Source organism: Ornithorhynchus anatinus, chromosome 16, assembly GCF_004115215.2.
Source record: "Ornithorhynchus anatinus isolate Pmale09 chromosome 16, mOrnAna1.pri.v4, whole genome shotgun sequence".
NCBI lineage: Eukaryota > Metazoa > Chordata > Mammalia > Monotremata > Ornithorhynchidae > Ornithorhynchus > Ornithorhynchus anatinus.
Window position 1 is genome coordinate 11,670,032 of NC_041743.1, and position 15,300 is coordinate 11,685,331.

The window sequence follows — 15,300 nt, forward strand, 5'->3', positions numbered from 1 at the left end:
GGCGGCGGCGGCTGGGGCCCCCCGGGCCCGACCCCGACCCCCGCCCATGGCCGCCTCCCCCCCCCGCCCTGCCGCTCCCGCGCAGGCGCAGTCGCTACGCGGGGCCGCGCGGGCCCATGGCGGGCGCGAGGCCTCCTGGGACGGAGCCCCCCAGGACCGGGCCGACCAGGACGCGCGCGCGCCGCGCAGCCGAGCCCCGCCGCCTCCTCGTCCGCCGCCTCTTCGTCCGCCGCCGGGCCGCCCCGCCCTCCGCTTTCCGGGGGCGTAGTCTAGGAAACCGCCTCCCCGCGCCACTTCCGGGGTGACGGGCGAGGCCCGGCCCGACGGCTCCGCCCGGCCGCCCGCGGGGACACGTGGACGAAAGGCGGGGGAGCCACGGAGGCTGCGCGGGGGAGGGGTCGCCGCGCCGCCCTCTGGCTCAGCGAGGACTACAGATCCCATAAGGCTTTGCTGCCCCCCCCGCCCGTCATGGCCGCCCTCTGCTGCGCACGGCATGCTGGGAGTGGTAGTCCTGGCGCTGCGGCCCGCTCACCCCCACACCTGGCGGCCTCCCCGGGCCGCGGGAGCCCGTGCAATAATAAGAAGGATGGTGTTTGTTGAGCGCTTACTAGTGGAATAGCAATAATAATAATGATGAGGATGGTATTTGTTAAGCGCTTACTAGTGGGATAGCAATAATAATAAAAATGATGGTATTTGTTAAGCGCTTACTAGTGGAATAGCAATAATAATAATGATGATGATGGTATTTGTTAAGCGCTTACTAGTGGAATAACAACAATGATGATGGTATTTGTTAAGCGCTTACTAGTGGAATAACAATAATAATAATAATGATGGTATTTGTTAAGCACTTACTAGTGGAATAACAATAATAATAATAATGATGGTATTTGTTAAGCCCTTACTAGTGGAATAACAACAATGATGATGGTATTTGTTAAGCGCTTACTAGTGGAATAACAATAATAATAATAATGATGGTATTTGTTAAGACCTTACTAGTGGAATAACAATAATAATAATAATGATGGTATTTGTTAAGCCCTTACTAGTGGAATAACAACAATGATGATGGTATTTGTTAAGCGCTTACTAGTGGAATAGCAATAATAATAATAATAATAATGATGGTATTTGTTAAGCACTTACTAGTGGGATAGCAATAATAATAATAATAATGATGGTATTTAAGCGCTTACTAGTGGGATAGCAATAATAATAAAAATGATGGTATTTGTTGAGCGCTTACTAGTGGAATAACAATAAAAATGATGGTATTTGTTGAGCGCTTACTAGTGGAATAGCAATAATAATAATAATGATGGTATTTGTTGAGCGCTTACTAGTGGAATAGCAATAATAATAATAATGATAGTATTTGTTAAGCGCTTACTCTGTGCAAAGCAGTGTTCTAAGCGCTGGGTTGATCCAAGGTGATCAGGTTGTCCCACGTGGAGCTCACAGTCTTCATCCCCATTTTACAGATGAGGTCACTGAGGCACAGAGAAGTAGTAATGATAATAATAATGATCGTATTTGTTAAGCCCATACTATGCGCGAAGGACTGTTCTAAGCGCTGGGGTGACACAAGGTGATCAGGTTGTCCTACCTGGGGCTCACAGTCTTCATCCCCATTTTACAGATGAAGTCAGTGAGGGGCAGAGAAGTAATAATGATAATGATCGTATTTGTTAAGCCCTTACTATGTGTAAAGCACTTTTCTCAGTGCTGGGGTGACACAAGGTGATCGGGTTGTCCCACATGGGGCTCAGTCTTCATCCCCATTTTATAGATGAGGTCACTGAGGCACAGAGAAGTAATAATGATAATAATAATGATCGTATTTGTTAAGCCCTTACTATGTGCCAAGCACTGTTCTCAGCGCTGGGGTGGCTACAAGGTCGTGAGGTTGTCCCACCTGCGGCTCACGGTCTGCATCCCCATTTTACAGATGAGGTCACTGAGGCACAGAGACGTGAAGTGACTTGTCCCAGGTCACACAGCAGGCAAGGGGCAGAGCAGGGATTAGGACCTGCATCCTCTGGCTCCCAAGCCCAGACTCTAGCCACTAAGCCAGGCTGCTTCTCACACTGCAAGCCCTGGGGACTCTGATCGGAAAGGAGGTTTGACACCTCTTGGCCTGAATTTCTGGTTCCGTCCACCCCCGACATCCCTTCTCTTCCCTATGGTGCCCCTACTTCCCCCCAAACTTCTCCTTTCCTACCATTTGGCACACACCTTCCAATGACATTTGGCAAGGCATTTCCAAAATGTCTCAGTGTAATATCTTTTGTCTTATTCAGATTCAAGGCATTAGTAATAACAGGGTGTTCTCCTCGCTCTTATTGAGTTGGGAGCTTTTGTAATCTTCTTACATCCAAGAAATAACAGCAAAAAATACGGCTCCTGGGGGATGCAGAGGGGCATAAATGATTATGTTTTTCCTGTGTATTACAATTGTGGTATTTGTTAAGCGCTTACTATGTGTGGTATTTATTAAGCGCTTACTATGTGTCGGGCACTGTACTAAGCCCTGGGGTGGATACAAGGAAATCGGTGTGGACAGTCTTTGTCCCATGTGGGGCTCAGTTTCAATCCTCATTTTACAGAGGAGATAACTGGGGCGCAGAGAAGTGAAGTGACTTGCCTGAGGCCACACAGCAGACAAGTGGTGGGGCAGGGATTAGAACCCATGACCTTCTGACTCCCAGGCTCGTGCTCTATCCACCACACCATGCTGCTTCTCTTGTCACCCTCTTCAAAATCCTCCTAAAACAGCTACTTCCCCGTGAACCATTTCCTGACTGATAATCCTCACTTTCCTAGTTTTGCTATCTTAAAAGCTGGCTACCACAGCAGTTAGGTGCCCATTACCTATTTTTACTTGCCCTCTTTTGTTCTCACCAGTTTTTATCAGTATTGTCTATCCTCCTTATCTTTCTTGTATATACCTCTTGTATACTTGTAATCTGGGTCTGCTTGTCTTCCATATAAATTGCAAACCCTTTCAGGGCAGGGACCATGGTCTTATTTCCACAATCGTATGTTTCCAAGAACTCGGTACCCACTCTCTGCCCATAGTAGGCAATCCATAACTTCTGCTCTTCTAGGCACTGATCAACTACTCCAAAATCTGAGGTCAAGCCAGAGTTATCTTCTAATCTAGCCCTGCGAGGCACCTTTGCCCTCAATTTAACAAATACCATTAAAAGTAATCCATTACAATTTGCCAGTGGAGACTGCCCAATCTATTCAATTCGCTACTCTTTCTGAGAGAGTGGGGATCCTTATCTCTCAATTAACAGTGCCTTCAGTGCTTTGTCATTGAGAGGCGGTCTTCTCAACTCATTCAATCAATCAACCAGTTTCCAAGCACTCCTGGTGACTCCTTTGAACAATTCCACTCTACACATCCAGAAATCAATCTTTAGCCTCAATAATTGCTGACTCGGTGCCACAAACTCCACGAGATATTGAGCCTGCTCGGCACTAATCTCTGGTTTCTTTCTGAAGCCTCAATTGCTGCAGTTTTCCTTTGGCTCTCATAGTAGTCAACCCCTAGTTTATATACTGAAGCAGCATGGCGTAGTGGATAGAGCACGGGCCTGGCAGTCAGCAGGTCATGGTCATGGGTTCTAATCCCAGCTCCGCCACTTGTCTGCTGTGTGACCTAGGGCAAGTCACTTAAATTCTCTGCCTCAGTTACCTCATCTGTAAAATGGGGATTAAGACTGTGAGCCCTACGTGGGAGAAGGGACTCTGTCCAACTCGATTTGCTTGTATCCACCCCAGTGCTTAATACAGTCCCTAGCACATAGTGAGCACTGGCACTTAAATACCATAATTTGGCCCCAATTGCTGTTTTTAATTTCCCCACTAACATTCCAGAAATGAATCAGGTAACAGCTCCTGTATACTTCATCTTAAGTAGGACTCTTAGCTACAAGTTATTTGCTTCAATTTAATTCAAAGGAACAAGATACATTGTGTGCTCATGACAGAATCCTTATTTTCTATTATATTTACGCATTCATAATAGCCAGATCAAATGGGTGTATAATTCTTAATTGAAAATTCCCAATACAAATCTCTCTGACAACACTCCTTGTTAACTCAGAGGCTCCTACATAGAAAAATTTGATATTTGATTGCCAAACACCTACCTTCTATTTATCTTCAGGCTTCAACTTTTTCGTGACCTAAGCAATTCTCATAAGCTTTGTGTCCCTCAATTTTTTCATCATCACTGTATCGTCATTGCTTAAACTTTCAGTCACCAATGCTTCTGTAAGCATTTTTTCTAAGTCTAAAACTCACTTTATTTTCTAAGAGGCCCCCAACATTTCATGGGCTTTTAAAATTTCAGATGATTCATCATAAATGTTTAATCATGAAAATTGTTTTAAGTCACAGAGCCACAATCAGAGTACTCTGTGTCCATTTGTTTTACCCCATTCCCTTAATGGATGCTGTCTTCATTGCCTCCAGATAGTTTTATCCACCAGGAGAAAGTACCTGCTTATGGTTTTGCTGAGACCAACAAATAAATCTATAAATGAAAAACTGGAAGCTTTTCATTAGACCTCTCAGGTGCTTGTGACCATCTCCGGCATTTTCATAGCATGTCACTTTGCTCTTTAGTGACATGTCATCTGCTTTTTCAGAAAGGGTAGCTTTAGAAATAGTTTAGACAAGTGGTAATGGGTCTTTGACATTTTTAATTTGAAGAATACATCTCCCACCCCTTGTAACTTTTTATAGTCATTTAGGACATGAGAGCTGGGAAACGAGTGAAGAATGATCTTCTCCCAAAAGTGTCCATACTAAATCATTCTATTCCTAGAGTTCCACTAGGCTATTCTCAGTTCCGAGTGTTAGGCGCCTTACTGATTTTTGAGCAAAATATGGGCAACAACCAGACTCTCAAAAAAACCTCAGTTTTGACAGGGAAGGATGGCAGGGATTGTCATCCTTTATTGTTGAATCGTCCCTTCCCAAGCGCTTAGCAAAGTGCTCTGCACACAGTAAGCACTTAATAAATACGATTGAATGAATTAGGCAGAGCAGGTTGAAAGCTGGCAAGGGAATAAAAGGGAAGGAAAAGACAAACTAGATGATTCTGGGAACATTCCCTACAATTTCCCAGGAGTCACTGGGACTTTCTGGGAGGAGTTTCGAGTACTCTGCCAGTAGTGGAAAAAATAAACCCATTCCAAGGTGGGGTTTGGTTTTTCTTAAGGGTTGGTCCCAAAGGACAGCTCCCTTTTCCTCTTGCTGCTCCCTTCCCTGCCAGTAGCTGCCTTGATGGCTCCTGATCCCTTCCTTCCTGGAACCCTGCCAGAAGACTGCCATGAGGTGAGGTTTTCTCTCTGCTTGAGCTGTGAGGGAAAGGAAAATTGGATGAATCGATTTGGGGGTTCTCAGTTTCTGGCCTGATTATCCTCTAACTACCCCAACACTTAGAGCAGTCCTTGACACATAGTAGGTGCTTAAGAAATACCATAAAAAAATATATTTTCCAACCCCTTTCCAAATGAAAAGCCTCAGTTTTTGTGTTTTGTGTTTCCTTGATAATCCTTATAAGTTCTTTCCACAGGATGAGCACACATCTTTCTTCCTGCTTCCCCCCCTTGACTTTGTGGGTGCTTGGGCCAAGTTTCCTTCCTGGATCTAAGATCCACTTCTCATCTCTCATTGAGTGCTTACTCTATGCAGAGTACTGAAAGGAGGTGTCAGAGAATAGCTAGTAGACACGATCCCTAGTCTCAAGGAGCTTAGAGTTTATGCTGTGCAGAGCACTGGACCGAGAGCTTGGGAGAGTTCAGTAGTTAGTAGACAACTCCGATCTGTTGTACTCTCCCAAGCACTTAGTACAGTGCTCTGTACACTGTAAGTGCTCAATAAATCTGATGATTGATCCCCTGCTCGTGGCCCGGTGCCAAGAGGGTCTCTGCCCCTGCAACTTTTCAGGTTGCAGCCTCTGGGGAAAGAGGCAGGAGGATGAAGCCAGAGGCCACTGGTGGCCAGAAGTGCCCTGGATCCCAACAGTCACTGAGCAGCTCATTTCAATTTGCTCCCAGTTACACTCCCTCCCTTCTCCTTCCTCCCCCTCCACCATTGGCATTGCCCATTTGCTCTAGTGGTGGTAACAATAACTTGGTCCCTCCAACTATAATTTCCCCTCCCCCCCTTTCATGCCTGAGGCTCTGTCAGTGTTTTCCAAACTCAGCCAGCCAAATTCCAGCAGGTTCCTGCCAACTTCCCTCACCTCTCTCCCAGCTATGTGAACCTTCTCCCTCTCTACTACCCACTTCTTGTGAAAGAGGATCTGGTTCAATACTAGTGAGAAGGAATGAACAAGTTAGAAAAATGAAGAAACAGCCTCCATTTTCGCTCTGAGAAAATATTAGCTAGACAACTGAGAGTAGTCAAAGCAGGCATAGGCCCTATCCAACATTGAGCTAATTTTTTATTAATCTCTGGTCCTCTAATTCATTCACATGGATAAAATCCTAGAAATAATTCTCCTGGAAGGCATTGCTTTGAGTCAGTCAATGGACATGGGGGTCTTTTCTGGGGTCTTCCCCATACTGTCTGAACCAATACAAGGGATAAGATGCAATTCTGACCTTGGGGGCTGAGTCCCAATTTCAGAGGGTCACTATGAGTCTTCCTGCTGAACAGCTGACAACTTTAAAATAAACGCCTTTTTTGTTCTTTTTTTTTTCCTGGAAGAGTTCAACAAGGTAAGTCTGGCTCATTGTCACCACCCTAAAGCTTATTCAGATTTGTTCTGTCCTAGTAGCATCACCATGCCCTGGCATTTGGGCTTCATTCAGTTCCTGAATGAAAGCTTGCCATCCTGTTTGGCACTAAGTGGCATCACAGCTGACAGTCTCATCTGACAGACCAAAAACTCACTGAAACATGGAGGGTACTCCTCATTTACTTCAAGTTCTCCCTTCCTTGACTCCTTCTTGCACCCCACAGTTTTACAAAATTGATGATTTAAAAAACAGAAAAAACCCAACAACAAAAACATGTTTCCAAACAACTCTTAATGATGACCCAATCTTTTATTAGAATATAAGCACTTTATAAATTGGATTACAATGTGTTCTATTCACTCTGTGATAACCAGGGAGAATATAATCTGTGGAATGTGATGATAGTCAGGGACCAAACAAAGAAAAGCCTTAGCACTCAAAAGGAATGGTCCCAAACATTGTAGCTTACCATAAAATCACTAAAGCATGAGGGAAACTATGCCTCTAGGACACTGTTTTTTTTGTTTTTATCAAATTGATTCAGTGAATGCTTGCCAGGATGGGCTCACACCACTTCTGTGAGAAATGAAATGATTGCTCCATCAGCATGGCGAAGAAGCTCATCCTTAATGTTGTTGGAAATTGTGAAAAAGGAATGGCAGATCCAAAAAAAGACAATTATATCATTTGAGTAAATGGGTGTGTTTCTCTGTTGAAGGTCAAGAGCAGTGCAACTAGGTGGAAATCAGCGTGCTTACCAAGGGTTTATATATAATGGTGATTCGTTATGGCAAGAAACAAGAGTTGCAAATTATATATTTCTAGCACAAATAATATAAAGGCCCCAAGTATAGCATTCATGCATTTTAATGGGATGCTCAATAATAATGAGATTCATAATAATAGTGGAAATGACAAAAGAAATAACTGGAAGCCCTTATTAAAAGCAAAGGACATACTCATAATGATGTGAATAATCTTCCATGTAAAATAATAAAATAAAAATATATATAAAATGCATATTTGCATCCTATTTCATGTCAAAAGAGAACAATCGTCCCACACGTGTTACAGAACTCCTGTGCTGCCATATACATGTACAGAGACATAATGGTCATAATTTTCCATGCTTGTTCTACATGGTTCCCCCCCTTTGACTTTTGTAGGGGTTGATGAGTTGACTGCACATGATTTCTAGACACTGTCTTGTGCATTCCTTACGGGGTGGTGGGGAAACCTCTTAGTTTTCCATAGTGGTACCAAGGTATTTAGTGTGCAGTGGCCCGTATAATCTGAAAGATGGGCTCAAGCTAAAATTTCCCCACTCTACCCACTGCAGGGAAGATTTTCCTGGACTGGCCCTGAGAGGCAGGATCGGCATTCCTGCCCGGAGGGCGGTTTAGCTATCTTCAACCCATCTCAGGTGGCTCAGCCCATCAAGGACTTGGGAATCTAGCTAAACAATCCCGGGTGCCCAGCATGGACAATCCCCGCTAGCCAACGGAGTAAGTCACACCCAGTACTACCCAAGGCCAAGAGCTGTGCTCAGATCAGGTTTCTACCTCTCTCTCTCTGAATCTGAACAAATGGCTCGGCAAACCCAGATAAATCTTCTTCTAAGTGGGAAACGGCTGCAATTCTTTAGACAGAGATAACTCTTCTGCCTCCAGATGCAGAAGCCCAGGAAATTTCAGAACAATACCTTTCTGCTCAGTGAGATTGATCAATCACAGAGTAGGCTCTCTACCAAACTGGTGGACGTCCAGTTGCTTTAAGATGAAAATCTGGCCACTTCTCCCCATCCGCCAGCAAAAAATGTGTATATCTACCTATATCTATAGATATAAATACATATCTATATATCACTTGAGGATTCTGCCCACAGTTTATTATGTACATATGGTTTCCATGTTGAAATTTGCTGGTTGATATTTTAGGCTTATCTCCATATATGTTAGTTCTCAAGAATGCACTAGGCAATGTTAGCTGCAGAAATAGATATAAAAATGAAAATTTGCCATGGGTTGACAAATGATTTCTGGAGTTCATTTCTCCTGAAGCTTCCTATGCATTGAGTCTTCCATCCAAATAATCTAGCCAAGACTTTTACTGCCTAGCTTAAAAATAATCCAGGAATGATTTCATGATGAGTTTTTTGAAGTGAAATTTTCTTGTCAAACCTAAACTTTCCAAAGCACAATCAAGTGGTGATAGAGAGTGATGAGAGTGGGCAGCTCGTAGCTAATGCGGTGATACTCCAATCTGCCCGTCCATGTGGAGATAGGCTGGGCTAGCCCTTCTTCAATTCCTTTTGTCTGTTCTCAAGACCAGTGCACCTGTGGCATGATTAAGTTGTGGAGACACTTCATTTCTCTGTTGTGATCACTCTCATCCACAGTGGTGGGTGTTCACCACCCTATTATCTGATGGAAGCCAGCAGGGGATGTATGGTAAGTCCAGAGGAAATAGTTCAATAGGCATGGGTAGCCTACTGAACAGTTAGAGCTGGAGTAACTGTAAACATTTGCCTTGATCCCTTACAAAAACATCTCTAAAGTGCTCCAGCAGGCTGGGCCACCTGAACATGCCAGTGGGAATGAGAAACCTGTTCCCAGTGTTTTCCCAGTTATAAATATAGCATCTCTCCCTTCCCAAGCTCCTCTCCAAATTAGGACATTCCTTTGTCTTTTAAATTCCTATTAAAATTCCAAAGCAATAGGCACTTTTTCTACTGAGCTAGTGCAGTGGGGTTTTTTCCTTTGGTTTCACTATGCGGTTAAGATATTCATGATTTTTCTTGTCACAAGTTACATGCAAATTCTAATGAGTCCCCTAATAGCCCCTTGCTTAATTTCTGGGAGAAACTGTATTTGTGAATAGCCCTTTTTATTGCAAGGAATGTTCCTCTCCCCAGCTCTCTTGGCTTTCTCTTGCATCATTTTCTTCTGGCAAGTTTCTGGTTTCAGTAGTCGAAGCTGTTTCTCCTGCGTGAAGACACTTGCCACCACTGGAGTCACTGAGCCCTTCAGGTCCCAGGTCGGCTAAAAGGTGGGTGGTGGACACTTCTTCCTTTGGCCCTGGAGAAACAAGAACCTCCTCTACATGACTCAAAATGGATTGTTCTTGGGTTTTGCAAGTGTCCTCAAGGACACAGCAGGATAGACCCTCCTCTATTTGACTCAAAATGGATTGTTCTTGGGTTTTGCAAGTGTCCTCAAGGACACAGCAGGATAGACCCTCCTCTACTTTGGACTGGTCAGCCTCGAACTGGCTCGCTCCAGCCTCTTCTGACTTGGAAGCACACGTATCTAGTCTGCTCTCAGCAGGTTCTTCCTCCTGGGGTTGATCCTTCTCTGGGCTACTGCAGAGTTCCTCTTCAGGCTTCCATGCACTGCTGTTGTCCTTAGACTCTTCCTTTTCTCCTTGTTGGGCACCCCCTTCCTGACAGACCCCCTCACCATCTGGACAGGGGACAAGGTCACCCGCCTCTTTAAAATTTATCATATCCACACTTTCCATCTCTAAAGCGGATAGAGAACATTGCTCCTCGTGAATCTCACTGCAATTCTGGCCGTCCTGATCGGACTCTGTGTTAATTGGATCGTTCTCTTCTTTTCCCAGCTCATTTTCTTGATCCTCAAAGATGCCATCTTTTTTACTAGTTTCCTCTTGGTTCTCCTGCACGGCCTCTGTGGGCACTTCAATGGTGACTGTCAACAAGTCTCTGATTTCATTCAAGCAATCTGGAGGAGGAGTGCTCTGCCTTTCCTGGACCTTACTTTTCTGTTCTTGGATCTGTCCAGACTCTATTTCTGAAGCATTTCTACTCAAAGAATCTTCCTTTCCTTCCTCTGCCACAAGAACCAAAGGGGATGACTCCACTGGGTCACTGATGCTAGCAACAACCTCTTGCTCAGCAAAACTGGTGGAAGAAAAGGGCACCAGGGTGGAAAGGCTTTCATCTTTGACTGATGGCTCTGGGATCTCTGGGACCTCTGGACTCTTCTCTTGCTCAATGAACACCTCGTTACTTGGTATTTCATTATCTGAAACAACGGGCAAGATGGCAGACGATCTTCTGACAGGGCTGGCCTGGTTTGATCCCGAGGGGGTTTTCAGGTCAGTTAGGCTGGACACGCTCTCACAAGGCAAAGCCAGGTTGTCCTCAAATAGGTTGTGCTTCTTCAGTATGGCAGCTTCCTTTATCACTAAACAGGGACAGAAAGCACAAGAGATGAACACTTAAACTCTGCATTTACATACTGGGATGCTAAGCCCTTACTTAAAAAAACAAAATCAGGCCATTTCATCTGGAGGGCCCAATTCCTCATCAAGTGCCTGTTTTGCGATGCTCACGCAGCACAGAGGGAGTGCTCTCAGTACCAAAGTTCTGACACTTTCATCTCTGCACTCCTGCTCTATGAGGCCCCTTCCTGCCCCAATCCATCCTCCAAGGTAAGTCTCCTTCTTAGTGGAGCAGCAAACTGTAAAGACTGGGAGGAAGGGAGGGCAAGTGTACAAGGTGTGGGATATGGGAAGGACTCCATAAACACCATAAACACATATACTTTTCTTTATACTTTATTACCCTCTATCTGTAACGATCAATCAATGGTATTTATTGAGCACTTACTGTGTGCACAGCACTTAACTAAGCCCTTGGGAGCATGCAATATAACAGTTGGTAGACACAGTCCCTGCTCACAAGGAGCTACTTCAGTGTCTGCCTCTCCCTTTAGATTGTAAACTCCTTGAGGACAGAGATCAACCCTACTATCAAATTGTACTTTTCCAAACACTTACTACAGGACTCTAAACCCAGCAGATGCTTAATAAATACTACTGATTGACTAATTGTTTCTATAGGCCACAGCTGACTCCTACTATCTCCAAAAAGCTATTCAGAACTCTGTGATTCTTGTCTCTGTGATTCCTTCAAAACACATTCCTTGCCCGCAGTGAGAAGCACTGACTTCAGCACAGGGGCCAACAGATCTGTCACCCAAGGATCATCTCCGAAGGGGCCTGGAGGTCGGGATAACCTCTGATTATTCATTTGCCTGGATTTCCCTCATGTCCACTTGGCTGCCTGGCTTGTTTTTCTAAAAAACTGTTCAGTCCACATCTTCCCATTTCTCAAGCACCTCCAGTAGCTGCCCATCCACCTCCTCAAACAGAAACTCCTTATCATTGACTTAAGATCACTCAATCACCTTGCTCCCTCCTACCTTACCATGCTGATTTCCTAGTATAACTCAGCCTTTTGCTCCGTTAACTCAAGCCTTTACACTGTACTTCAGTCTCATCTGTCTTCATTCAGTCATATTTACTGAGCACTTACTGTGTGCAAAGCACTGTACTAAACACTTGGGAGAGTACATCATACCCACGTTAGAGAAGCAGCGTGGCACAGTGGAAAGAGCATGGGCTTTGGAGTCAGGGCTCATGAGTTCGAATCCCAGCTCTGCCACTTGTCAGCTGTGTGACTGTGGGCAAGTCACTTAACTTCTCTGTGCCTCAGTTCCCTCATCTGTAAAATGGGGATTAAGACTGTGAGCCCCACGTGGGACAACCTGATTCCCCTGTGTTTACCCCAGCGCTTAGAACAGTGCTCTGCACATAGTAAGCGCTTAACAAATACCAACATTATTACCCACGGATCCCCTGCCCACATCCTCCGTCTGGCCTGGAACTCCCTCCACCTTCATACACAACAGACCACCATTCTCCCCACCTTCAAAGTCATATTAAAATCACATCTCCTCCAAAAGGCCTTCCCCAACCAAGCCCCCAGCTCATAGTACACATACTAAGCGCTTAGTACAGTGCTCCACACACAGTAGGCACCCAATAAATATGGCTGAATGAATGAATGGAATAAGCACTTTAAAAATATTAATTCATTCATTCAATAGTATTTATTGAGCGCTTACTATGTGCAGAGCACTGTACTAAGCGCTTGGGATGAACAAGTCGGCAACAGATAGAGACCGTCCCTGCCGTTTGACGGGCTTACAGTCTAATCGGGGGAGACGGACAGACAAGAACAATGGCAATAAATAGAGTCAAGGGGAAGAACATCTCGTATAAACAATGGCAACTAAATAGAATCGAGGCGATGTACAATTCATTAACAAAATAAATAGGGTAAAGAAAATATATACAGTTGAGCGGACGAGTACAGTGCTGTGGGGATGGGAAGGGAGAGGTGGAGGAGCAGAGGGAAAAGGGGAAAAAGAGGGTTTAGCTGCGGAGAGGTAAAGGGGGGATGGCAGAGGGAGTAGAGGGAGAAGAGGAGCTCAGTCTGGGAAGGCCTCTTGGAGGAGGTGAGTTTTAAGTAGGGTTTTGAAGAGGGAAAGAGAATCAGTTTGGCGGAGGTGAGGAGGGAGGGCGTTCCAGGACCGCGGGAGGACGTGACACCATAACAAAGAACGTTGGCCCTCCAAGGCCAGATTGTAATCAGGAACAGGGTCATTTTCTCAGCAGCCTGGCTCTTCCTGATCTGAAACGCTGAGGGTGGGGTTCATATGGGCTGGCTTGCAGTGAGGTTCATAAAGCACAACAGAGCTCTGAGGACTTATCTGCCTTCGGCTGTGGTCAGACCTGTGCTCAAACCTGAAGAGGCCCCTCCCTTCCCCATTTGCTCTTTAAAAGTTTAGCTGGGCTTGTAAAATTCCAATTCAGGAATCTCCCCCTGAGGCTGGGGAATCCCGGGTTGGGGTCGAAGTCCTTCCAGCATCCAAGAAATAAGTTTACCTTTCACTGTTTCATCCAGGAGGGTCTGGTGTAAAATCTCCTCATAGACGTTTTCAACTTGTATCACAGAGGTGTGGTCTGCAAAGATGAACTGCTCGAATTTCTGCAACTCCTGGGAGGTCCAAGATAAAAAGAATGGGCAGAAGGGAGGAGGAGTGGGTTTAAATCTGGTACTCAGCCCAAGTTCCTGGGAGAATGGTAAGGGGAACAGTGGCCCCTTACGTGTGCCTTTTTGTAAAAGCACGGAGCCAGGAGGCATTTCCTTAAAAGGGGGCTCTTCTGGCCGGGACTTCCTTAGTCTCAGAACCCTGCCAGTGGGATCCCGGGGCTATTTCCTGCAGGCTCCTTCTTTCCTTCCATCCCCCCTCTGCCCAGCAAACCACAGTATAGTATGCTCTGTCAGCTCTCCAAAGGTAGACTTCCAACGCGTTTTGCTGGTATCTGTCTCCAGGTAGGACTGAGATCAACATGTTCAGGTCCCATCCCCAGTGATTAACTCCACCCCCCTTGCCAGCCATAGCCCTTGAAGAAAAGTTTTCTCCTGGCTCAGGGACCACTTCAGCAAGGAGATATGAAGCCTTGTGCCGGTAAATCATTAGCTCTCAACAGGTTGAGTAGGTACCATTACATCCCCTGGCTGATCAGGGATAGGACTTAGTGGTCTCGGGCCAGTTACATTTGCTGAACAGGTCACAATTGGCAGTCCTGATGCCAAAGGATAAAATCAACACAAGATTACTCCCATCTAATAGTCTCCCTGGGACAGGAGAGATAGACAAGGGAAGAAGGGAAAAGTTAACTGTCTTAGGCTTCTTGTGGACAGGGAACGTGTCTGTCAATTTGGTTGTACTGTACTTTCCCGTGTACTTTAGTAAGGTGCTTTATACATCGTAAGCACTCAGTAAATGCCACCTATTGATTAATCAGCAATTCCAAGGTCACTGAAAATAGAGATTTTTCTGCCTTTCAGATCCATCTCTGGAGGCTGAGATCCATGAAGAACAAGTGAGTGTTGAATTAACTCCTTCCACAGAGGTCCAAAGCCAGGGAGAATCAGAGGGACTCCTCCTTCGCCTCTTTTCTTCCTTAAATTCTTTCCTCTGTAAATGCCCCCACAAGTAATGCTATTCTCAGAATGTCATTAGCTTTTATAACCTTTTATAGCTAACAGATATTTGCTGATGAAATACAAATGGGCTCTCCTAGACACTATGCATGCAAAGAGTTTTCATGACTTAGAAAGCCCGAAGATCACAACACTTAGATTCTAAGGTCCTCCTGGGCAGAGACTGTGTTTTTGTACTTGCACTACTTTATTCTTCTGCTCACAGCAGGAACTCAATAAATAACCGTTGACTGGACGAACTTCCTAAACTCATAGGAATTTGAGAAAAATTTTGCTCTTTGCTCTGGGAAATTATTCAATCAATTGTACTTATAGAGTGCTAACTGTGTGCAGATCAATGTACTAAGAACTTGCGAAATAAGTTGGTGGGTAATTATTCTACTCTAGAGGCTACTTCTCCCTTACACCCACCTACTTATGTCATTTAACTCTTTCGTTCCCAAATCAGACTGGGCACTGTAAACTTGAAGACTGTACTGATTAGATTGGAGCTGAGGACCAACAGCCACTTCTCCTAGCACTGGAGTTCCAAGTCTCAAACCCTTTTTTTTTTTTTTTAACTCATTGTGCCCCAGGGTGTTTCCTCAACCAAACCTAAACCCATTGGAGCCCCCAGTTAAGTGTAGCCATTTCTCCAAAGGACCTAAA

At 45.0% G+C, this 15,300-nt stretch overlaps 1 protein-coding gene across 1 annotated transcript in view; it reads right to left on the reverse strand.

The window, feature by feature from the left end:
* Positions 1-7,055: 7,055 nt before the first annotated feature.
* The window catches only part of NIBAN1 (niban apoptosis regulator 1), a 102,665-nt gene continuing 94,420 nt past the window's right edge, over positions 7,056-15,300 (reverse strand). The window contains exons 13-14 of the mRNA XM_029080998.2: positions 13,527-13,638; positions 7,056-10,978 (exon numbers count right to left, since the gene is read on the reverse strand). Coding sequence (XP_028936831.1) covers positions 9,657-10,978; positions 13,527-13,638 — 1,434 coding nt within the window. The 3' untranslated portion in view covers positions 7,056-9,656. The remainder of the gene's footprint in view (positions 10,979-13,526; positions 13,639-15,300) is intronic.